At 54.2% G+C, this 23858-nt stretch overlaps 3 protein-coding genes and 1 long non-coding RNA gene across 7 annotated transcripts in view; 3 read left to right on the top strand and 1 right to left on the bottom strand.

Moving 5' to 3' along the window:
- Positions 1 to 2158: 2158 nt before the first annotated feature.
- On the top strand, positions 2159 to 7184 carry FUT1 (fucosyltransferase 1 (H blood group)). 3 transcript variants are annotated; one of them, XM_005589810.4, is made up of 2 exons: positions 2159 to 2279; positions 3898 to 7184. In XM_005589810.4, the coding sequence occupies exon 2, from the start codon at positions 3900 to 3902 to the stop codon at positions 4998 to 5000; it is 1101 nt and encodes a 366-aa protein (XP_005589867.3). In that variant the 5' UTR covers positions 2159 to 2279; positions 3898 to 3899; the 3' UTR covers positions 5001 to 7184. The 3 variants fall into 3 exon arrangements, with proteins under 3 accessions (XP_005589867.3, XP_065390804.1, XP_015297258.3); XM_065534732.1 differs by lacking the exon at positions 2159 to 2279 and adding an exon at positions 2530 to 2681; XM_015441772.4 differs by lacking the exon at positions 2159 to 2279 and adding an exon at positions 2865 to 3004.
- Positions 7185 to 9105: 1921 nt separating this feature from the next.
- Positions 9106 to 14674, top strand: IZUMO1 (izumo sperm-oocyte fusion 1). Its single transcript, XM_045381330.3, has 9 exons — positions 9106 to 9560; positions 9902 to 9976; positions 10667 to 10753; positions 11010 to 11030; positions 11698 to 11778; positions 13259 to 13359; positions 13619 to 13772; positions 14084 to 14261; positions 14534 to 14674. Exons 1-9 carry the CDS (start codon positions 9227 to 9229, stop codon positions 14652 to 14654), a joined length of 1152 nt encoding a protein of 383 aa, XP_045237265.2. The 5' UTR covers positions 9106 to 9226; the 3' UTR covers positions 14655 to 14674.
- A 277-nt stretch (positions 14675 to 14951) lies between these two features.
- The window catches only part of RASIP1 (Ras interacting protein 1), a 20191-nt gene continuing 11284 nt past the window's right edge, over positions 14952 to 23858 (top strand). For both annotated transcript variants that reach the window (XR_012427817.1, XM_005589799.4), the window contains exons 1-4: positions 14952 to 15041; positions 15275 to 15415; positions 15933 to 16618; positions 19674 to 20029. Coding sequence is in view for 1 of the 2 variants with exons in the window: in XM_005589799.4 (XP_005589856.2) it covers positions 15279 to 15415; positions 15933 to 16618; positions 19674 to 20029 (1179 nt within the window). In the remaining variant the exon portion in view is untranslated. The remainder of the gene's footprint in view (positions 15042 to 15274; positions 15416 to 15932; positions 16619 to 19673; positions 20030 to 23858) is intronic.
- Positions 19478 to 23858, bottom strand: part of LOC107128239 (uncharacterized) — a 17136-nt gene continuing 12755 nt past the window's right edge. The window contains exon 3 of the long non-coding RNA XR_001487127.4: positions 19478 to 19928. This is a non-coding gene — a long non-coding RNA (uncharacterized lncRNA). The remainder of the gene's footprint in view (positions 19929 to 23858) is intronic.

Genomic DNA, 23858 nt, shown 5'->3' with positions numbered 1-23858 from the left:
GACTCCTGGGTCTGAGGGAGGAGGGGCTGGGGGCCTGGACTCCGGGGTCTGAGGGAGGAGGGGCTGGGGGCCTGGACTCCTGGGTCTGAGGGAGGAGGGGCTGGGGGCCTGGACTCCTGGGTCTGAGGAAAGAGGGACTGGAGCCTGGACTCCTGGATCTGAGGGAGGATGGGCTGGGGAACCTGGGCTCCTGGGTCTGAGGGAGGAGCGGCTGGGGGTCTGGACTGCTGGGTGTGACTGGAAGGGTCTGGGTGCTGGGAGTCCTGAGCCTGGATCCTAGATAATGGTTAAACTTCTGGGAATCAAGTCAAACTGCTGAGTCCTTGACATCGATGTATCTTCAATGTGAGAGTCAGTCTGTGGGTGGAGGATTACCCAGGTGCCAAGGCAAGAGACTGAAGGCACAAACTGTTTCCATATAATAAAGAAAATAGTGAGAATAAGAATAGTCATTATACAAATTAGATATAGAGGTGATCATGACATTATCAATCATTAGTGTAAACATTATTAATCATTAGCTTTTACCATTACTCTTTGTTGTATTATTAATACAACCAAGAAATAACCGGCGGGCATAGGGTCAGGTGCTGAAGGGACATTGTGAGAAGTGACCTAGAAGGCAAGAGGTGAGCCTTCTGTCACGCCCGCATAAGGGCTGCTTGAGGGCTCCTTGATCAAGCGGTAAGGCCAGTGTCTGGGAAGAACCCCCGTTACTTAGCAGACTGTGAAAGGGAATCTCCTTTCCTTGGAGGAGTCAGGGAACACTCTGCTCCACCAGCTCCTTGTGGAAGGCTGGATATTATCCGGGCCTGGCCGCAGTCATCCAGAGGTTTAAACGTCTCCCTGTGGTGCTGTGCTTCAGTGGTCATGCTCCTTGTCCGCTTTCATGTTCCTCCGGTACTCCTGGTTCCTCTTTGAAGTTCGTAGTAGATAGCAGTAGAAGAAATCATGAAAGTCTTAAAGTCTTTGATCTTTCTTATAAGTGCATAGAAGAAAACGCTGATGCTGCCTTCCCTCTCTGCCTCAGCTACCTAAAAGGGAAGAGCCCGTGTCCCGTGATCACGTGACTTGACCTTATCAATCACCTGGACGACTCACTCTCCTTACTCTGCCCCCTTGTCTTGTATGCAACAAATACCAGCGCGCCCAGCCATTCAGGGCCACTACAGCTCTCCGCGTCTTGGTGGTAGCGGTCCCCCGGGCCCAACTGTTTTCTATCTCTTTGTCTTGTGTCTTTATTTCTTTTTTTTTTTTTTTTTTTTTTTTTTTTTTTTTTTTTTTTGACACGGAGTCTCGCTCTGTCGCCCAGGCTGGAGTGCAGTGGCCGGATCTCAGCTCACTGCAAGCTCCGCCTCCCGGGTTCACGCCATTCTCCTGCCTCAGCCTCCCGAGTAGCTGGGACTACAGGCGCCCGCCACCTCGCCCGGCTAGTTTTTTTTTTTTGTATTTTTTAGTAGAGACGGGGTTTCACCGTGTTAGCCAGGATGGTCTCGATCTCCTGACCTCGTGATCCGCCCGTCTCGGCCTCCCAAAGTGCTGGGATTACAGGCTTGAGCCACCGCGCCCGGCCTTGTGTCTTTATTTCTTACAATCTCTGGTCTCCGCACAGGGGAAGAACACCCTCAAAGCCCCGTAAGGCTGGACCCTACATCAGCCGCCCTGCTTGGGGTTGGCGATGCTGGAGGTGGGCCTTGGACCAGAGAAAATGCTTTCATTAGGTGACAAGCGGGCAGAGGCCTTTGTTTCTGGCGCCCGCAGCCACGGCCCCCGCTGACGGCATGGGAAACAGATCCTGTTCCACTCCGGTCTCCAGCATTGGAATGGTTGCCTCGGTACAATGCAGGTCTGGAAAGTAGCAGTTTAGCACGGGACCCTAGAATTCCCCAAAAGGAGTGACTAGAAGCTGGGATTCTGGAATTTGAGTGTGGACGGCGGGTTGGGTGGGTGGGAGATCGGAGACCCTGGTGGGCGCGGGGGGCACCTGCAGGCTGGAGGCCCTCGCGCGCTCCCGCGGCAGCCTGGCAAACAGGTTCTCCATTCCCCAGGAGGATGCGGCCGGGGGCGGACGATCGCTCCACTCGCCCGGACCAGGTGCGGGGGCCCTGCCCAGCCGCTGGGGCGTGGCCAGGCTCGACGCACCCAGGTGCCGGGGGCCGACTCTAAGCCCTGGCACCAGAAGGGAGAGGGCGGCGGATTGGACCTCCCGGCTCGAGCATTGCAACTGGGAGCTCCGTCTCCGGGTCCACGCAATGATGCCGCGGCTGCTCGCAAGCCAGGTAGGCTGCCCCGGGTGAAGCCTTCACGGAGGTCAATGCCGGGGCGGAGGGGCAGGGCGCGGTCCCCCACATCCCCGATCTGGGGAGCGGTGGGTCCAGGGGCCATCGCCCTAGCCCGGGGCGCTGGGGCTCGGCGCCAAGTGAGGGGCGGGCCTCCACCTTCCAGCCATCTGCCCAGCCCGGGAAGGCGGACGCTGAGAAACTCCCGGCCGCGCCCCCTCCTTCCTCCCCTCCCCAAGCCCTCGCTGCCAGTCCGGACAGGCTGCGCGGAGGGGAGGGCTGCGAGGCCGAAGAGCCGGACGCCTGGCGTTCCAGGGGCGGCCGGATGTGGCCTGCCTTTGTAGAGGGCGCGCTCCGGCCACGCAAAGCGGACTGTGGATCTGCCACCTGCAAGCAGCTCGGGTAAGTGGGGACTGCCGGTGCCTGGGACCCAGCAACAACTCCTTCAGAGCCAGGAGGTGCACCCCCAACCTCTTCTCCAGGTCTTCCTAAGGCCCTAAGACTCTCCGCCGCCTCCCCAGCCATTACTTCTCCAGGAACCAAGATGCTGCTTCCGCTCCTGACCCTCCAGCCTCTCTTGTTTTACTTTGACTATCGCTTCCCATCACCACCTCTGTGGTGGATTTTGTTCCTCACAGACAGCCACTCCTGAGAAACAGGCTGATGGAAGAGTCCAGTATCAGCGGACCTTACAGGAGGGGAGACTCGAGATTCCTGCAGGAAAGGTGCAGGAACCTGGACCATGGCTGTCTGTTTTGCTTTTTTTTTTTTTTTTTTTTTTTTTTTTTTGAGAGGGTCCCTCTCTGTCGCCCAAGCTGGAGTGCAGTCAGTGGTGCTATCGCGGCTCATTGTGAGCTCCGGGGATCCTCCCGCCTTAGCATCCGGTGTAGCTGAAACCACAGACACGTGCCGCCATGCCAAGCTATTTTTTTTGGGGGGGGGGGAACGGAATTTCACTCTTGATGCCCAGGCTCGAGTGTAATGGCACGATCTCGGCTCACCACAACCCCCGCCTCCCGGGTTCAAGCGATTCTCATGCCTCAGCCTCCCTAGTAGCTGGGATTACAGACTTGCGCCACCACGCCTGGCTACTTTTGTATTTTAAGTAGAGACAGGGTTTCTCCATGTTGGTCAGTCTGGTCTCCCACTCCAGACCTCAGGTGATCCGCCCGCCTTGGTGTCCCAAAGTGCCGCAATTACAGGTGTGAGCCACCCCTCCCGGCCCATGCCAAGCTAATTTTAATTTTTTTTTGTAAAAGCGGAGTCTTGCTCTGTTGCCCAGGCTGATCTTGAACTCCTAGGCTCAAGGAATCCTCCCATCTCAGCCTCTCAATATGCTGGAATTACAGGTGTGAGCCACGGCGCCCAGCCAAATCATGGCTATCTTGAAAACCACTTGTTTTCCAATCCCCATGCCCCGAAATTCCAAGGCTCTCATCCCTCAAACCTAGGACTCCGGCGCTCTCTACCTCAGCCCCAGGAGTCTAAACCTGTGACTTTCTCTTTCCCTGGGACTAAGGAGTGCTGCACCCCAGGCACCTCCCTTCCCCCACATCCCTCCTCAGCCTCCCCTCCCTAGTCTTTGTGTATTTGCTAATTCACCTTTCCTCCCCTGCAGCCATGTGGCCCCCGAGCCGTCGTCAGCTCTGCCTGGCCTTCCTGCTAGTCTGTGTCCTCTCTGCGCTCTCCTTCTTCTTCCATATCCACCAAGACAGCTTTCCACATGGCCTACGCCTGTCGATCCTGTGTCCAGATCGCCGCCTGGTGACACCCCCGGTGGCCATCTTCTGCCTGCCAGGTACCCCGGTGGGCCCCAACACCTCCTCTTCCTGTCCCCAGAACTCTGCCTCCCTCTCCGGCACCTGGACTATCTATCCCGATGGTCGGTTTGGTAATCAGATGGGACAGTATGCCACGCTGCTGGCTCTGGCCCAGCTCAATGGCCGCCGGGCCTTCATCCTGCCTGCCATGCATGCCGCCCTGGCGCCGGTATTCCGCATCACCCTGCCCGTGCTGGCCCCAGAAGTGGACAGCCGCACACCGTGGCGGGAGCTGCAGCTTCACGACTGGATGTCGGAGGAGTATGCGGACTTGAGGGATCCTTTCCTGAAGCTCTCTGGCTTCCCCTGCTCTTGGACTTTCTTCCACCATCTACGGGAACAGATCCGCAGGGAGTTCACCCTGCACGACCACCTTCGGGAAGAGGCGCAGAGCGTGCTGGGTCAGCTCCGCCTGGGCCTCACGGGGGACCGCCCGCGCACCTTTGTGGGCGTCCACGTGCGCCGTGGGGACTATCTGCAGGTTATGCCTCAGCGCTGGAAGGGTGTGGTGGGCGACAGCGCCTACCTCCGGCAGGCCATGGACTGGTTCCGGGCACGGCACGAAGCCCCGGTTTTTGTGGTTACCAGCAACGGCATGGAGTGGTGTAAAGAAAACATCGACACCTCCCAGGGCGACGTGACGTTTGCTGGCGATGGACAGGAGGCTACACCGTGGAAAGACTTTGCCCTGCTCACACAGTGCAACCACACCATTATGACCATTGGCACCTTCGGCTTCTGGGCTGCCTACCTGGCTGGCGGAGACACTGTCTACCTGGCCAACTTCACCCTGCCAGACTCTGAGTTCCTGAAGATCTTTAAGCCAGAGGCTGCCTTCCTGCCCGAGTGGGTGGGCATTAATGCAGACTTGTCTCCACTCTGGACATTGGCTGAGCCTTGAGAGCCGGGGAGATTTTCTGAAATAGCCTGATCTTTCTAGAGCCAGCAGTACATGGCTCTAGGCCTGGCATCTTCTGGAGAAGTCTGTGGTGTTCCTGAAGCAAATGGGTGCCCGTTTCCAGAGCGATTCTAGTTGGGAGAGTTGGAGAGAAGGGGGACCTTTCTGGAACTGTCCGAACATTCTAGAACTAGCAAAACATCTTTTCCTGATGGCTGGCAGGCAGTTCTAGAAGCCACAGTGCCCAACTGCTCTTCCCAGCCCATATCTACAGTACTTCCAGATGGCTGCCCCCAGGAATAGGAAACTCTCCCTCTGGTCTATTCTAGAAGAGGGGTTACTTCTCCCTTGGGTCCTCCAAAGACTGAAGGAAAATATGATTGTCCAGAGCAAACATTCACCAAGTCCCCTTCTGTGTTTCTGGAGTGATTCTAGAGGGAGACTTCTTCTAGAGAGGGCCAGATTTGATGCCTGTAAAGAACCCTGCAGGGCCCTTAGAGACAGGATGGGGTTCTGGAAATCTAGATAACTAAGGTGAATAATCTTTTTAGTTTTTGTTTTCTCGCCCTGTTGCCCAGGCTGGAGTGGCCTCGCCCTGTTGGGTCTCGCCCTGTTGCCCAGGCTGGAGTGCAGTGGCGTGATCTTGGCTCACTGCAACCTCCGCCTCCTGGGTTCAAGCGAATCTCCTGCCTCAGCCTCCTGAGTAGCTGGGACTACAAGCACACGCCATCATGCCCAGCTAATTTTTGTATTTTTATGTTGGCCAGGATGGTCTTGATCTCTTGACCTTGTGATCCACCTGCCTCGGCCTCCCAAAGTGCTGGCATTACTGGCATGAGCCACAGTGCCCGGCCCGGATAATTTTATTTTTTATTTATTTATTTATATATATTTTTTGAGACGGAGTCTCTCTGTAGCCCAGGCCAGAGTGCAGTGGCGCGATCTCAGCTCACTGCAAGCTCCGCCTCCCGAGTTCATGCCATTCTGCCTCCGCCTCTGGAGTAGCTGGGACTACAGGCGACTGCCACCACACCCAGCTAATTTTTGTTTGTATTTTTAGTAGAGATGGGGTTTCACTGTGTTAGCCAGGATGGTCTTAATCTCCTGACCTCGTGATCTGCCCGCCTCGGCCTCCCACAGTGCTGGCATTACAGGCGTGAGCCACCATGCCCAGCCCGGATAATTTTTTAAAATTTTTGTAGAGACAAGGTCTTGTGATATTGCCCAGGCTGTTCTTGAACTCCTGGGCTCAAGCAATCCTCCCACCTTGGCCTCCCAGAATGCTGGGATTACAGACGTGAACCAGCACACCTGGCCAAGTGAAGAATCTAATGAATGTACAACCTAATTGTAGCATCTAACGAGTGCCCCACCATTGCTGGAAAAATCGAGATGGAAAACAAACCATCTCTAGTTGGCCAGCGTCTTGCTCTGTTCACAGTCTCTGGAGAAGCTGGGGTAGTTGGTGAGCAGAGCAGGACTCCGTCCAGCCAGCCCTCCAGCCCCTCAAAGACTTTTTTTTTGTTTGTTTTGAGCAGACAGGCTAAAACGTGAAAGTGGGGTGAGGGATCACTGCTAAAATGGTGCAGCTTCTGGAGCAGAACTTTCCAGGGATCCAGGGACACTTTTTTTTAAGCTCATAAACTGCCAGAGTTGCATATGTTGGGTCTGAGTTCAGGTTTCCTCTCACAATGAAGGAAGATGGTCTTTCTCTGCAGGTGGGCCGCTGGGGGTCTGGGATCTGTTTTCTGGAAGTGTGGAGGCATAAACACACCCTCTGTTTTTGTGACAAGCTGGCAAGCACTGTGCTCATTGCTAACCATTGTCTGCCCCTGAACACCCAGAACCATTACATCTGGCTTTGGGCAGGTCTGAGATAAAAGGATCTAAAGGCCTGCAGACACTGGACCCAGCCTCAAATCCAGGCAGGAGCACGAGGTCTGGCCAAGGTGGACAGGATTGTCGAGATCTCAGGAGTCCCTTGCTTTTTTTTGGAGGGTGAAAGAAGAAATCTTAAACTTAGTCAACTCTGATCACATCCCCTATCTACTCATCCAGGATCCCATGCCTCCAAGCTTATCAGGGAGTTACACTTACAGTACAATTGTTACAGTTACAGCACTGTTCCCAACTCAGCTGCCGCAGGTAAGAGAGCAGGAGGTATGAATTAAAAGTCTACAGCACCAACCTCTGTCTCTGCAGCTTTTTTGGAGTCAGAGCTGCCGTGTGTGTGTGTGTGTGTGTGTGTGTGTATGTGTGTGTGTGTGTTTGTGTGTGTGTAAGGGAGTGGAGGAAAAGGTGGGTACTTCTGAAGACTTTTTTTTTTTTTTTTTTGAAGACCGAGTCACCCAAGCTGGAGTGCAGTGGTGTGATCTCAGCTCACTGCAACCTCCACCTCTCGGGTTCAAGTGATTCTCCTGCCTCAGCCTCCCGAGTAGCTGGGACTACAGATGTGTGCCACCATGTCCAGCTAATTTTTTTATTTTTAGTAAAGAGGGGTTTCACCATGTTAGCCAGGCTGGTCTCGAACTCCTGACCGCAGGCAATCCGCCCACCTGGCCTCTCAAAGTGCTGGAATTACAGGCGTGAGCCACCGCGCCCGGCCCTGAGGATTTTTATTACTCGTGATTGGTAGTACTGTCCCTACTTAGATCTGACAGCTCCTTGTTGCTGGACTTGTGAGAGTTGTGGTCCCTGTTTTTCTGGTTTCCTGTTTCAGTCACACAGGAGAGACAGACCTTCCAGGACCCAAACGTCTGAGCCCCCAGTTGCTCTCTTCTGGACCCTCAGTATTGGCCCCCAGTCCTCTCCTCCCGCTGGGACCTCCGCGTGGAGAGAAGAGGCGGAGGAGGGAGCGAACGGATTATCATTGAACTACATTTCCCGGAAAGCTATGGGGTTGGCAGCGCTAATCAGCTACAGAGAAAGAGGCCCCAGGACATTTTGGGAATTGTAGTCTTATGGCTAAAATGTCCACTTCGTAGCTCGACAGCCGTTTCCAAGGACCGCGGTAGGGGCGGCAGCGGCTTGGGGGGCCGGATCTAGCCCAAAGCCTGGGTCCTGGGGCAAGGAGAGGGGAGAAAGCTGAACGCTAGAGTCCGGTCCTTGACTCTGGAAGCCAGAGCAGTCAGGAGCCTTCCTCTTCGGTAGATGCAGGGAAAGTTCTAGTCCAAAAAGGCTGCAGCCTCTGTGACGTCATGGAGCGATAGGCGGGGCCTCCCTTTGTTGCAGTCCAATCAGACAGAGTTGGGCTTCTGGGTGGGGCCAAGGAACGCCCAAGGAATATCTATAAGGGAATTCGGGCCCCTACGTGAGAAGCTCGCAGCGGGTGGTTGCAGGAGTTCCCTGAGGAGAGGGGATCCTCCGTGACTCAGACCCCCATCGAAAAGCTCTCGATTTCACGCAACCAACCTTACCCTCGTCCCCAACAAAATCCTTGATTTTAGCCCTGGGAAAATTAGCGTAGGTGGTCATGACCCCGGGTTCTTCTTTAAAAGCCCTCAGAACCTGGACCGGGCTCCTCAACGAACCCCAGTGTTAGAAGCCACAAGTCAGGAATCGAGGTCGGGGAGCGGCTCTTTAGGGTGCATCACTGTTCAGGATGCACCAGGGCTCCTTTTTCTAAGCAGAAGGGTGCGCCCCGCAAATTGGGAGCCCGTTAGTTTTGGGGAAGGGTGAACAAGGGCCCCCTGGGTCTGGAGGACCTTATGGAGTCTTGCTTAAGTCTTAGTACGGACCCCAGGTTTAGGAATTCGGAATGTGTTTTGGTTTTGAAGGACTTCCGAGTTTGACAATATCGGGTTGGGTCTGTGTTAGATGATTTATTGGTTTGGGCTTTGAATCTTCAGCTTGAGGTTCAACAGGTTTTTGGGGGCTGGCGGGTGAGTGCCTCACGGTTGCGCTTAAGGGTTGGAGTTCAGGATCACGTCAATCTGGGGACTTGGAAAATTCCATAGTTTGGGATTTTGGGAAGGGGCGCATGGGGTTGGGAGATTCCAGGTCCTGAGTTTGGGGACTTACGAATGCTTCCTGTTTAACGGTTTTTCTGATCTCTCAATTGGGATGCAGTGAGAACCCTAAATTTGGGGTCCCCTGGGTTGGGGCTCAGTTTCACACTTCGGAGGCATTTGATGAACGACATAGGTCCTCTTTATTTGGAGATTTCCTGAAGATCCTCTTTTCGCGGTTTGGGGACCCCATGGGTAGGGAGCCCAGTGGGATTTCTTAAGATGGATTTTGGCTTTTCTCCGTTTAGCGTTCTCCTGCTCTCGGTTTGGGGTGAGAGCAGCCTTCCTAACGGTCTTCGGGAACTGTGCGCGCCGGCTGCAATGGGGCCACATTTTACCCTCCTGTGTGCGGCGCTGGCCGGTTGCTTGCTTCCTGCCGAGGAGTGTGTTATGTGTGACCCGTCTGTCGTGCTGGCGCTAAAGTCCCTGGAGAAAGATTATCTGCCTGGCCATCTGGACGCGAAGCATCACAAAGCCATGATGGAAAGGGTAGAGAAAGCCGTGAAGGATTTCCAGGAACTGTCGCTTAATGAGGATACCTATATGGGGGTCGTTGGTGAGGGCAGGGGGGACCACGGACCCCTGGGTCCTGGGAAAGGGAAGGAGGGAGATAAGACCAGGGGGAGGAAGAGGCTGACAGCAAGGTCTCCGGGATTCGGGAATGGAGAAGGCTGAGATGCAGATTCTGAAGTTCCCTGGGGCTAGTACATACTGTTTTCCCTATCCTTATCCGGCGATTTTACGTAATAAAACTACAATTCCCAGAAGGCAACGGGCGACTGAGTCCTTAACCAGGCCTATCCTTGCCCAGTGGCCTCATGGGTATTGTAGTTTCTAAGGTTAGGCGCGCCAATGAGACAGTAAGGCTGGAATCTGGGGTTGTATCTCTCTTGACAGACGAGGCCACACTGCAAAAGGGGTCCTGGAGTTTGCTGAAGGATCTGAAACGCATCACAGACAGTGATGTAAAAGGTAAATGCACCAAGGGAGTAGGGGTCCAGAATCTCTCAGGGAAGCCAGCATTAGTGCTGCCTGGTCTCTTGGTCAGATACTAGGCTGTGGGGCCAGACTGCCTAGGTTCAAATGCCTGCTCTGCCACTTCCTAGCTGTATGCCCTTGAGCAAAGGACTTGGAAGCTCCCTTGGCTCTAAAATGCTCCCTCAGTTGTTCAGTTTAAATGTGTATTGCTGGCCGGGCGTGGGTAGCTCATGTCTATAATCCCGGTACTTTGGGAGGCTGAGGCAGACAGATTGCTTGAGCTCAGTAGTTCAAGACCAGCCTGGCCAACATGGTGAAACCTTGTCTCTACAAAAAATACAATATATATATATATATATACACATATCTATAACCTGGGCATGGTGGTGTGTGCCTGTAGTCCTAGCTACCTGGGGGGTTGAGGCCGGAGGATTGCTTGAGTCCAGGAGGTTGAGGCTGCAGTGAGCCATGATTGCACCACTGCACTCCAGCCTGGGTGGCAGAGTAAGACCCTCCCCCATCCCCCAAAATATGCATGGCTTAGCCTAGCGGCTGGCATTACGTTAGACGGTCAATTTTAGTGCCCTTTCCTGAGAAGGCCAGGAAGTAAACTGCCAGCTCTGCAGGCAGAAGTAAACTTCCAGCACCTCACACGTGGGACTGGGGGTTCCTGTGTCTTCCCAGGTGATCTCTTCGTGAAGGAGCTATTTTGGATGTTGCACTTGCAAAAGGAAACCTTTGCCACCTATGTTGCTCGATTCCAAAAAGAGGGTGAGAGAAAATGGGAGTCTGTGTCCCCCAGCTCCTCTTTCCACTATCCAAGAGTCCCTGTCTCCAGCCCCTTACTTCTCCAAGCCCAGTTCCTCAGCTTCTCCAACTGCCTCCTCCTTCAGACCCAAGTCTTTTCTCCCTCAAACCCAAGAGCCCAAAGCCCAGCTCTTCCCCAAACCTCCTCTTCCATCATCTTTCATTTAGAAATCTGACTCTGTCATCTCTTTCTCTCTCTTTTTTTTCTCTTTTGACACAGCTTATTGTCCCAACAAATGTGGTGAGTCCGGATTACAGAAGTTAACCCTCTAGTCCTCATCCTGCCCTCTACATATTCTGCTTCCCCACTCGCCTTTTTGAATCCTGATGGTTTTGTCATTCTCCGCCTTGGAGAGGTTCCTGGGTCTCCACTATTCTTTTTCCACCTTGGATTTCTTGGGGAGCAGGTCATATTCTACTTACACTCTTTTTTTTTTCTTTTTTAAGACAGTCTCACCCTGTCGCCCAGGCTGGAGTGCAGTGGTGCAATCACGGCTCACTGCAACCTCCGCCTCCGAGGTTCAAACTATTCTCCTGCCTCAGCCTCCCTGAGTAGCTGGGATTACAGGTGCCCACCACCACACCCAGCTAATTTTTGTATTTTTAGTAGAGACAGGGTTTCACCATGTTGGTCAGGCTGGTCTTGAACTCCTGACCTTGTGATCTGCCCACCTCGGCCTCCCAAAGTGCTGGGATTACAGGAGTAAGCCACCACGCCCGGCCTTTACTTACACTCCTTACTGAGCCTTGTTGGAGTCCACTTCCTACCCACCTGCGTCCTGGTCCTGTCCCTTCCTCTGACCATGTAGGAATGTCGTAGATGACCTGGCCCCAGCCCTTGGCCCTGACCTCTCCTTTTAGCCATGCCCCTTAGTGGGCAAATACAAGCCTTGACTCTGCCCCTCCAGGTGTGATGTTGCAAACTCTGATCTGGTGCAAGAACTGCAAAAAGGAGGTTCACGCTTGTCGAAAGTCCTACGATTGTGGGGGTGAGAGAACTGTACTCAGCAGGAGGAACTGGTGCAGGTGGGGTGGGGCGATAGGAGAGACAGACTAGAGAGAGCTTAGATGGGGGTGTGGGGGCAGTAGACAAGAAAAGGCAGGGTTTAGGCCAGGTACAGTGGCTCACACCTATAATCCCGGCACTTTGAGAGGCTGAGACGGGAGGATCGGGAAGCCAGGAGTTTGAGACCAGCCTGGGCAGCATAGCGAGACCCCATCTCTACAAAAAAATTTTAAAATCAGCCAGGTGTGGTGGTGTGTTCCTGTAGTCCCAGATACTTGGAAGGCTGAGGCAGGAGGATTGCCTGGACCCAGGAGTTGGAGACTGCAGTGAGCTACGATCATACCACTGCACTCCAGCCCGGGCAAAAGAGTGAGACCTTGTCAAAAAAAAAAAAAAAAAAAAGTCCGGGCGCGGTGGCTCAAGCCTGTAATCCCAGCACTTTGGGAGGCCGAGACGGGTGGATCACGACGTCAGGAGATCGAGACCATCCTGGCTAACACGGTGAAACCCCGTCTCTACTAAAAAATACAAAAAACTAGCCGGGCGAGGTGGCGGGCGCCTGTAGTCCCAGCTACTCGGGAGGCTGAGGCAGGAGAATGGCGTGAACCCGGGAGGCGGAGCTTGCAGTGAGCTGAGATCCCGCCACTGCACTGCAGCCTGGGTGACAGAGCGAGACTCCGTCTCAAAAAAAAAAATAAAAAAATAAAAAAAAAAGAGGCCGGGCGAGCTGGCTCACACCTGTAATCCCAGCACTTTGGGAGGCCGAGGAAGGTGAATCACGAGGTCAGGAGTTCAAGACCAGCTTGGCCAAGATGGTGAAACCATCGTTTTTGTACTAAAAATACAAAAAAAGTAGTCAGACATGGTGGTGGGCACCTGTAATCCCAGCTACTCGGGAGGCTGAGGCAGAGAATTGTTTGAATTTGGGAGGTGAAGGTTGCAGTGAGCCAAGATGGCGCCACTGCACTCCAGCCTGGGTGACAGAATGAGACTTCGTCTTAAAAAAAAAAAAAAAAAAAAAAGCGAGCGAGAAAGAAAAGAAGAGAAAAGACGGGGTCACAACAAATGTAAGAGGATTAGGGGAGGGTAAAGAACCGTGAAGGAGGCCGGGCGCAGTGGCTCATGCCTGTAATCCCAGCACTTTGGGAGGCTGAGGCAGACAGATCGCCTGAGGTTAGGAGTTCGAGACCAGCTTAGCCAATGTGGTGAAACCCCGTCTCTACTAAAAATACAAAAATCAGCCGGGCATGGTGGCGTGCGCCTGTAGTCCCAGATATTCAGGAGGCTTAGGCAGGAGAATCGCTTGAACCCGGGAAGCGGAGGTTGCAGTGAGCCGAGATCAGGCCACTGTACTCCAGCCTGGGCGACAGAGCAAGATTCCATCTCAAAAAAAAAAAAAAAAAAAAAAAACCCAAACAAACAGAACCGTGAAAGAGTGTCCCATGGTCTTCCTCCACCCCCAGAGCGCAATGTGGAGGTTCCTCAAATGGAAGATATGATCCTGGACTGTGAGTTAAACTGGCATCAGGCTTCTGAAGGCCTCACTGATTACAGCTTTTACAGGGTGAGGGCCTCAACTTCTGTAATCCTTGAACTCCCTAGACTACAATACTTGTGTACTGGATCTGTGGGCCTGCACCCACGATTCTCATGACCCAGGCGGGTGGTCTATTAGGTGTGGTCTCTACTGGGGATCCCGTGCCCCAACCAGTGACACCCTGGACACCCACCTCCCACACTGAGGCCCTGTGATCTTCTCAACCCGGTACTCCCCCAACCCCTGAATTCCTCAGGCCTCAGTGACCCCTTGAGCTTGGGTCTAGGTTTGGGGGAACAATACGGAGACTTTGGTGTCCAAGGGGAAAGAGCCCACCCTGACCAAGTCCATGGTGGGTCCAGAGGATGCAGGCAGCTACCGCTGCGAGCTGGGCTCTGTGAATTCCAGCCCAGCCACGGTCATCAATTTTCGCGTCACAGGTCAGTGCTGTGGGGTTGAGAGAAGTGTAGGATTCAGGGCCCAGGAAAGCTGGGGGTCCGCGTCGGGGGCGTGGCCTCGGCGATGGGGGCGTGGCTTCCTGTTGGGTGTGGTTTCGGGGCAAGGGGTGTGGCTTCCCGCCGGGGGCGTGGCCTCTGACCCCGAGGACAGGCGTTCCCTTGGGTGTGTTCAGGCTTTACACTGTTGAAGGCGTGATTATCTCTGGGATGGCAGGCTACCGGGACGGGCTTGCCTTTGCCAGGGCAGGAACTCCACGCCCTGCCAGGACTGCTCTTTACACTTTCTCTAACAGTGTTGCCCAAAAGGGTCGAGGAGGAAAAACCGTCCCCAAATATCGTAACCCCGGGGGAGGCGACCACGGAGTCGTCCAATACCCTCCAGCCTCTGAAGCCCGAGAAAATGCTGAAAGGCCGCCTTCTGGGGCTGCTGATCTGGGGCTCCCTAGCACTGATAACCGGCATTACCTTTGCGTGAGCAACCCGTTGAAGAAGGCTGGCTAGGCTTGGAGTAACGGGCGGGGCTTCCAGGAACCCAACGCAGAAGCTGGGCTGGGGGCTACTGAGGACTGAGAGCAGGACTTTCCTGGGGATGGAGTGCGGGGGGCTTGCATAGGAGGACTTCGAAGGGCGAGGCTTAGATAATTGCTAGAATAAAGTCACACAGGGGGTGGTTGGGAGGGGTGTCCCCCACACAATTACTACCCAACCCGGTTCCATGATCTGCACCCCACTCCCACCCCTAGGATATTTTGTCGAAGGAAGGTGATCGATTTCATCAAGTCCTCACTGTTTGGCCTTGGCAGTGGAGTGGCCGAGCAACCCCAGGTCCCAAAAGAAAAAGCCACAGATTCGAGGCACCAATAAAGATTTATCTTGTTGTCTAAGCATCTGACTCACTCCCCTGGACGGGGCTGATCCTAGCCTTTGGTTCCCCGAGAGCAGAGGTCTGGGGATGGGCTCCGGCCTGAGGGAAGAAGGGCGGGAAACCAGGACCCTTGGGTCGTGGAGGGGGCCATCTGGCTGCGACGTAATTCCAGAATCAAGGAATGGGGCAGGGCCAATCCTCCCCAGATCTCCTCCCCCAGGCCTGGTCTCCTCACAGGACGCCCCCTCCCCGCTCTTCCTGCCGGGTTTCCTCTTGCCTTTTCCTGTCCCCCACCCAGTGCTGGGAGCCGTGGCAGAGGCAAGAGCAGTGGAACTGACCCAGGCCAGTGGAGCCAGGGCCTCCGGGTGTGCCGGACCCGAAGCAGGGTAAGAGCCAGGGACCCAGCGGCCCAAACCCTCCTCCCTGGGACCCAAGACTCAGTCCCCCAGCCATCTTCCATCCCAGGACCCAGGAATCCAGGGTACCATCCCTCTCCTCCCTCTGGGCTCGCAAGTCTGAGCCCCAGTCCCCTCCTCCCTCTGACTCGGAGTCCAGGTTCCCTCCACCCCATTCCCACAAGAGTGCCTTAGGAGTTGAGGCCTTCCTCGCCTTCCCTTAGGGCCATGCTATCTGGTGAACGGAAGGAGGGCGGAAGCCCCCGCTTCGGGAAGCTTCATCTCCCCGTGGGCCTGTGGATCAATTCCCCCAGGAAGCAGCTGGCGAAGCTGGGGCGGCGCTGGCCCAGCGCAGCCTCTGTCAAGTGAGTGCCATCTCTGCAGGACTCCTGGCCCTGCACACCTGCCTCCCATCTGTCCCTGTTCACGGCCCAGTCCTGCAAAGGGTTGGCTCCGGTCCTCATCCTGAATTGGGCAAGCGAGCTTGTGGGTAGTGCGAGACGGTGGGGCGCAGCGATACCAGGGCGCTGTGGGAGTAAGAGCTAGGCCAGGCAGGAGGTGGAGTGAGGCCAGATCGGCACCGGGATGAGGACAGAAAGAGCAGGGGGATTGATTCACCTTCCTTCCTCCCCTCTCTGCTCACCTCTTGGAATTTCCCTCTGTGGGACTTGCCTTTATTTATTTATTTATTTATTTATTTATTTTCTCTCTCTTTGCCTCGCGTCTCTGTGCCAACCCTCACCCCCGCCCCGTCCATCCACCCTGGATCCCTGTCCTCTCTCTGGGTCTCTGCTCACTTCCCTCCTAATCTGTCCTCCACCCCCGTCTTGGCGTGTTGTTCGGGTCTCTCTCCCGCGACTCTGTTCCCCGGCGGACTCCCAGGTCTTCTTCGTCGGACACGGGGAGCCGTAGCAGCGAGCCGCTACCTCCGCCCCCGCCGCACGTGGAGCTGCGGCGAGTGGGCGCTGTCAAGGCGGCCGGGGGAGCCTCCGGTAGTCGCGCCAAGCGCATCTCCCAGCTCTTCCGGGGCTCGGGGACCGGGACCTCGGGGTCCGGCGGCGCGGGAGGCCCTGGGACCCCGGGGGGTGCGCAGCGCTGGGCCAGCGAGAAGAAGCTGCCGGAGCTGGCGGCGGGCGTGGCCCCCGAGCCCCCGCTGGCCACCCGCGCCTCCGCGTCCCCGGGGGTCCTCAAGATCTTCGGCGCCGGACTGGCATCGGGCGCCAACTACAAGAGCGTGCTGGCCACGGCGCGCTCCACGGCGCGCGAGCTCGTGGCCGAGGCTCTAGAGCGCTACGGCCTGGCCGGCAGCCCCGGTGGCGGCCCGGGCGAGAGCAGCTGCGTGGACGCCTTCGCTCTGTGCGACGCACTGGGCCGGCCCGCGGCGGCGGGCGTGGGAAGCGGCGAGTGGCGGGCGGAGCACCTGCGCGTGCTGGGCGACTCAGAGCGCCCGCTGCTGGTGCAGGAGCTGTGGCGGGCGCGGCCCGGCTGGGCGCGGCGCTTCGAGCTGCGCGGTCGCGAGGAGGCACGGCGCCTGGAGCAGGAGGCCTTTGGGGCTGCAGATGGCGAAGGTGAGCTGCGGGCGGGGCTCTGGGGCGGGCACTCGGGGCCAGAGAGGCGGGGTCCGTGGGGCGGGGCCTGGGCGGGGCTTGTGGGACCCGCGGGCTGGCTGGGGGCGGAGCCCGCGGGAGGGGACTGGACGGTGCGTGTAGGACTCTAGCAGGTGGAAGGCAGAGCTAGAGCAGGGCCGGGGGCGGCCAGATGGGCGGGCCTGAGAGTTGGGTGGGGCTTGTTGATTGAGCAGGAGTTTTACGGGGGCCGAGGCTGGGGCTTAGGCGGGGCGGGGGCTGGTTGCTGGTGGTGGCTTGGAGTGGCCTGAAGTGGTTCCGAATTGGGGTTAGGGCCTTCTGCAGGTATTTCAGACTGCCTTGGAGGAGGTGGGGTGTGTAGCGGGGTCTGCGGAGTAGTAGATCCTGAGGAGAGTTTGTGGAATGGGCAGGAGTCCGCAGGGACCTGAGGGATTCGCCCTGTGTGGTAGGTTAGAGGACACTAACAATTTGCTGACCTTTGAAAGTTTCTTTCTCTACCCAATCCCCACTTTCTGGTAGGGTTTCTGCGAGGTCTGTTAGGTGTACATCCTGCAGCTTAGTGGCTTAAAATGTATTCTTCTTCGATGTGGTTTCTTGGGGCCAATTGGGAGAAAGTGAAATCAATAGCGCAACTGTTTTGATACTGAATATTGACAAGGGTCTTTTTGAATTAAAGAACTAGTCCTGGCCGGGCGTGGTGGCTCACACCTGTAATCCTAGCACTTTGAGAGGCTGAGGCGGGCGGGATCACCTGAGGTCGGGGGTTCGAGACCAGCCCGGCCAACATGGTGAAACCCTGTCTCTTCTAAAAATACAAAACTTAGCCAAGCGTGGTGGCGCATGCCTGTAATCCCAGCTACTCGGGAGGCTGAGACATGAGAATCATTTGAACCCGGGAGGCAGAGGCTGCAGTGAGCCGAGATCGCGCCACTGTACAACAGCCTGGAGGACAGAGCGAGACTTCCTCAAAAAGACAAAAAACGAAAAAAAAAAAAAATGTCCTCCAGAAAAAGAAAAAGGAGTTGGAGAGACCTAGGAGCCGGAGGAGTAAGCCCGAACAATGTTCTCGGGAGCGATGCAGAGCAGATGGGCGGGGCCTGTGGTGGGGCGGGGCTTGTGGAAAAGCGTGGCCTGGCGCACAAAGTGTTGGGTCGCGCGAGGAGTGGTGGCATGTAGTGCGCATGGGTCTCTGTGGTAGGAGGCAGCTCTGCCAAGCAGGTTGAGGTGGTTATTGAGCAGGGCCTATGTGGGCGGAGCATAGAAGGGGCGACACCTACGTGAGTGAATACAGGTTCCTAGATCAGGCCTGCTGGGGCTAAGATGGGCGGAGCCTCTGAGGGGCAGGCCTTGGATAAGACGGCCTTAGGCTGGGTTGACTGCCAAGTGGGATCAGATGGGAAAGGAAAGGGCTGGAGGAAGATGACATTGTAGAGGCGAAGGAAGGCCTTGACCTCAGAGAAGGCCAGGCCTGGAACAGAAGGTAGAGTCAATGGTGAAATAGCTGGTGCTGGACCGCGCCTGGCAGGGGTGGGGCCTGGCGCACTGAGAGCATGAGTCTGCTCAGGGAGCCTTCTAAACGCTTTTCTGTATCTGAGCCTCCCTTTGGGAGATAGAATGTTATCGCAATTAAACTGATGGGCTTGGAACTGGGGTTTGGATTCCAACCCATTCTGTGACAGTTAATCTCAGTAAAATCCTAGGTGAGGATTCAATGGGATAAAGGGGCACAGGGCTTGGTACAGAGTAGGTGCTTAATAAAGAATGATGATAATAATCATTGTCTCCACCTCCCCACGGACAAAATATCCATTGAGCACCTGGTGTAGGCCACACATTTTCCTTTTTTTTTTTTTTTTTGAGATGGAGTCTTGCTGTGTTGCCCAGGCTGGAGTGCAGTGGCACGATCATGGCTCACTGCGACCTCCACCTCCAGGTTCAAGCAATTCTCCTGCCTCAGCCTCCCGAATAGCTGGGATGACAGGTGCCCACTACCACGCCTGGCTAATTTTTTGTATTTTGAGATGGGGTTTTGCCATGTTGGCCAGGCTGGTCTTGAACTCCTGACCTCAAGTGATCCACCCACCTCAGCCTCCCAAAGTGCTGGGATTACAAGCATGAGTCACCGTGCCCGGCCTGGCCACACAGTTTTCAGGGCACTGGGGAATACAGTGGAGACGTTAACAGATGAGGTTTCCACCCTCCCATATCTCACAAGCCTAGTGGAAAACACATTAGTCCATTCATTCAGCTCATTTCCACTCGGTGCCTACTGTGTGCCAGGGTTCTTGCTGGGTCCAGAAAAAGCCCAGAGTACCCGGTGGTGCAGTCACCTGCTTCAACTTGGACTGTCAGGGACGGGTGTTTAGGAAGAGGTGGTTTCAGTCTCCTGGAGGGCAGGGTCTTTTCTGTTACCCAGAGACTTGACAGTCTTAAGCATGTAGTAGGTACTCAGTAAATACTTGTTAAAAGAACAAATGGGGCTGGGCGCGGTGGCTCATGCCTGTAATCCCAGCACTTTGGGAGGCCGAGACGGGCAGATCACAAGGTCAGGCGTTCAAGACCAGCCAGTTTGAGACCAGCCTGGCCAACATGGTGAAACCCTATCTATACTAAAAATACAAAAATTAACCGGGTGTTGTGATGCACGCCTGTAATCCCAGCTACTCGGGAGGCTGAGGCAGGAGAATTGCTTGAACCTGGGAGGCAGAGGTTGCAGTCAGCCGAGATCGTGCCACTGCACTCCAGCCTGGGTAACAGAGCGAGACTCCGTATAGAAAAAAAAAAAAAAAAAAAAAAAAGAATAAATGATTCAATGGAAAAGAATGAATGAAATTCCTGAGCTGAAAACTGCAAGAAGGGTATTAATCAGGAGAGAAAGGTGTTCCAGGCACAGGGAACAGAATACCCAAAAGCCTAAATCCTAAATGTGGGAAGCAGCGTCACCTCTCTGTAACCAGTTATTTGTCTCATCATCTGCAACTCTGTGTCTGTCCCTGTCTTTCCTGGCTCAGCCTCACTGTTTTCCATCTCTCGGCAGGCACGGGCGCCCCTTCGTGGCGGCCACAGAAGAACCGCTCCCGGGCGGCGTCGGGCGGGGCGGCGCTGGCCAGTCCTGGCCAGGTGACGGGATCAGGAGCCCCAGCTGGGTCTGGAGGCAAGGAGCGCTCGGAAAACTTGTCCTTGCGGCGCAGCGTGTCGGAGCTTAGCCTTCAGGGGCGGCGGCGGCGGCAGCAGGAGCGGAGACAGCAGGCACTTAGCATGGCCCCGGGGGCAGCCGACGCCCAAATCGGACCTGCAGACAACGGAGACTTCGATCAGTTGACTCAATGCCTCATCCAGGCCCCCAGTAACCACCCCTACTTCCTGCTGCTCCAGGGCTACCAGGACGCCCAGGTAAGCGCCACCCCAGCCCCGCACGCCCAGAGCCCTATACCCCACCTGTTGGTGGGTGAGCAACAGAACTACAACTCCTAGAATGCCTAGGGGCGCGCTAGCCTCTGGTACTCTAGTGGGGCGTGGTCCCTCAAGGTTCCAGAGTAGAGATTCACAGGTGAGATTTACAGGAGATGGAGAGTAGATGACGGAGAAAGAGTCCATTGGAGTAAGCAATAGGAAAGAGTTCACTTTATTCAAAGTTGGAGGAAAGCACTGTCTTCATTAAGGAGATTCCATTGTAGAAAGAAGATCCCCGCTGGGTGTGCGGTTTACTCCCATAATCCCAGCACTTTGGGAGGCCAAGGTGGAAGAATTGCTTGAGGCCAGAAGTTTGAGACCAACCTGGACAACATCGTGGGATCCTGTCTCTACCAAAAATTAGGCGTGGCGCAGTGGCTCAGGCCTGTAATCCCAGCACTTTGGGAGGCCTTGGTGGGTGGATCACCTGAGGTCAGGAGTTCGAGACCAGCCTGACCAACATGGAGAAATCCCGTCTTTACTAAAAATACAAAATTAGCCGGGTGTGGTGGTGTGTGCCTGTAATCCCAGCTACTCAGGAGGCTGAGGCAGGAGAATTGTTTGAACCCAGGAGGCAGAGGTTGCGGTGAGCCGAGATTGTGCCACTGCACCCCAGCCAGGGTGACAGAGCAAGACTCCATCTCAAAAAAAAAAAAAAAAAAAAAAAAAAAAAAAAGCCAGGCATGATGGTATGCGCTTGTGGTCCCAGCTACTCAGGAGGCTGAGGCAGGAGGATCTCTTGAGCTCAGGAAGTCGAGGCTTCATTGAGCTATGATGGCACCACTGTACCATCACCAGCCTGGGCTACACACAAAGGCCCTGTCTCCAAAATAAATTTTTTTTAAAATAAAAATTTTTTAAATAAAAAATTGTTTTAAAAGAAAGAAGATCCCCTTGGAAATATCTATTTCTTGAATCTGTTTCTTAAGAGGGAGTAACAGGGGATCCGCCTTCTAGGGCAGGGAAGTCATTTGGTGCCTGGGATCATGTTCTGGATAAGCTTGTGTTTTCTTGGTAGGAGTGCACTGACCCCCCGCCATTTTTTTTTTTTTTTGAGATGGATTATCTGTCACCCAGGCCGGACTGCAGTGGCGTGATCTTGGCTCACTACAACCTCCGTCTCCCAGGTTCAAGCAATTCTCCTGCCTTGGCCTCCTGAGTAGGTGGGATTATAGGCACCTGCCATGATGCCCAGCTAAATTTTGCATTTTTAGTAGAGACAGGGTGTCGCCATGTTGGTTGGGCTGGTCTCTGAACCCCTGACCTCAAGTGATCCACCTGCCTCGGCTTCCCGAAGTGCTGGGATTACAGGCGTGAGCCACCGTGCCCAGCCAGCACTGACCCATTTTTAGAAGGTGATGCTTTACATGGGAACAATTTGACCACTATGGATGGAGGCAGGTGGTATTGATCCTTCTATCTATTTTACATAGCTGGGTACCAATAGAACTTGATTGGTACGAAAGAGGAAGAAAGGATTGGTGATTGAGGATCAGTGGGAAGTTACTGCATTAATAGAAATGTAATGTGTTGTCTGGGCACAGTGGCTCACTCCTGTAATCCCAGCACTTTGGGAAGCCGAAGCAGGAGGACCACTCGAGCCCAGAAGTTTGGGACCAGCCTGGGCAACAGTGAAATCTCGTCTCTACAAAAAAGGACAAAAAATTACCCAGGTGTAGTGGCACCTATCTGTAGTCTCAGCTACTCAGGAGGCTGAGGCAGGAGGATCCACTGAGCCCAGGGAGGTCTAGGCTGCAGTAAGCTGTTATCACACCACTGCACTCCAGCAGAGAGAGTGAGTAATGTGTTATTTATATATATTCATTTCACATAAATATTCATTTATGTGCAGTGATGGGGGAATTATCCTTATGGTGTGGCCAACCGATGGTTAATAATGGTACAGCCAAGCTAAACAAGTATAGCTGGGACCAATGGCAAAACCTTGTCTCTATAGAAAATGAAAAACAAAAAGAAGGTGGTATAGCTTATTCGACAGTTCCATTTTTACGGTCACAGAAAGATCCAACTGGGTTAGGCAGCTTGACTGTGTATATGGGTGAGAGGTAAGACTCTCTTCAGGAAAGAGATTGCATGGAGAAATTCATTCCTCCTTGTGGGGGCAAGGAGATGGGGAGAGCTCACTGTAGTAAAAGGATTGTATATACTGTAACAGCTATTCCTCTGGACAAGGCTGGAGAACACAAGGGTCTCTTTTGGGAAGGTGGTCAAATTGGAAGGACATATTCTTCCAGGTGGCAGTTCAAAGTAAGCCTGGGCAACATAGTGAGACCTCTTCTGTATAAAAAATGAAAAACAGGCTGGGCGGTGGCTCACGCCTGTAATCCCAGCATTTTGGGAGGCTGAGGCGGGCAGATCATGAGGTCAGGAGATCGAGACCATTCTGGCTAACACGGTGAAAACCCATCTCTACTAAAAATACAAAAATTAGCTGGGCGTGGTGGCGGGCACCTGTGGTCCCAGCTACTCGGGAGGCTGAGGCAGGAGAATGGTGTTAACCTGGGAGGCGGAGCTTGCAGTGAGCCGAGATTGCTCCACTGTACTCCAGCCTGGGCGACAGAGTGAGACTCCATCTCAAAAAAAAAAAAAAAAAAAAAAAAGAAAAACAAAAATTAGCCAGGCGTGGTGGTGTATGCCTGTAATTCTAGCTACTCGAGAGGCTGAGGTAGGAGGATCACTTGAGTCCAGGAGGTGAAGGCTGCAGTGAACCAAGATAATGCCACTGCACTCCAGCCTGGATGATAGAGTGAGAGACCCTGTCTCAAAAAAAAAAAAAAAAAAGAAAAGAAAAGAAAAAGAAAAAAAAAAGGTCTCATTGGAATTGTTCACTCCTTGGAGGCAGGAATAGCAGGTGAATCTATTGTAGGAATTCATCTGGGTTTGTCGATTCATGGAGTGGCTGTGATGTGAGAGTTCACTGTAGGTGCTGAGAAAGCATCCCTTCCTGGGCGAGGGAGCAGGAGAGCCCACTGTAGAAAGGGGGCTTATTATTTTGAGTCTCCCATTCCTTCAGACAGGAATGAGGAACAGGAGATTCCACCCTCAGAAGTGGTAAGACTGGAAAGGCCCATTTTTCTACAAGGACAGATGAGCAAATCTTTAGGAGGTAGGAGTCTTTTGGAAACATCCATTCGTGGGGTAGGGGTAATGGTAGAATTGAGTGTACAAGGGGGATCTATGCATATCAAGATGCCTGTTGTCTCAGACATGGTTGGTGAACGGAAGGCAGTCAAATTGAGTGGTTCTGTATTTATGGAAGGGAGATGAGAGCCCATTTTTTAGGACGAGGTCTTCTGGAATGCCTGTCTTCATTTGGTAAATGAGATGGAACGCTCTGGTAAGAAGAGGTTGTCCGTGAAGACATTTATCTATACGTGGAGTTACCGGAAGAGCCCACTATATGGAGATCTTTTTGGAGATGCCCTTTTTGGGGACTGGAATATTGAGAACATCCATTGATGGAAGGGGGACTATCTCTTTGAAATCCCCCATCAGGGGACTGGGAGTAATAGGTGAGTCCATTGTAGGAGGATGTCTCTTTGGAAGTGAGATCATCATGGTGTGGGAAATGAGTAAGTCCACTGTAGAAAGGGGATCTCCTTCGACGTGCGTACTCAGGGGGAGAAGAAATTGGAGGAAACTTTTGTTCCAAGAGAACCTCTCTCTCTCTTTTTGAGACAGAATTTCACTCTTTTTGCCCAGGCTGGAGTGCAATGGCACGATCTCGGCTCACTGCAACCTCCACCTC

Source organism: Macaca fascicularis, chromosome 19 (genome assembly GCF_037993035.2).
Source record: "Macaca fascicularis isolate 582-1 chromosome 19, T2T-MFA8v1.1".
In the NCBI taxonomy this organism is placed as follows: Eukaryota; Metazoa; Chordata; class Mammalia; order Primates; family Cercopithecidae; genus Macaca; species Macaca fascicularis.
Note: the sequence above shows the minus strand (reverse complement) of the source record. Positions and strands in the feature narration are given on the sequence as shown.

Bases quoted from the DNA above. Each gene is read 5' to 3' on its own strand.
- FUT1 (XM_005589810.4), top strand. From the start codon at position 3,900: ATGTGGCCCCCGAGCCGTCGTCAGCTCTGCCTGGCCTTCCTGCTAGTC.
- IZUMO1 (XM_045381330.3), top strand. From the start codon at position 9,227: ATGGATTTTGGCTTTTCTCCGTTTAGCGTTCTCCTGCTCTCGGTTTGG. The intron at 11,779-13,258 runs GTGAGAGAACTG...CTCCACCCCCAG, and splicing joins AAAGTCCTACGATTGTGGGG to AGCGCAATGTGGAGGTTCCT. The intron at 14,262-14,533 runs GTGAGCAACCCG...TCCCACCCCTAG, and splicing joins ATAACCGGCATTACCTTTGC to GATATTTTGTCGAAGGAAGG.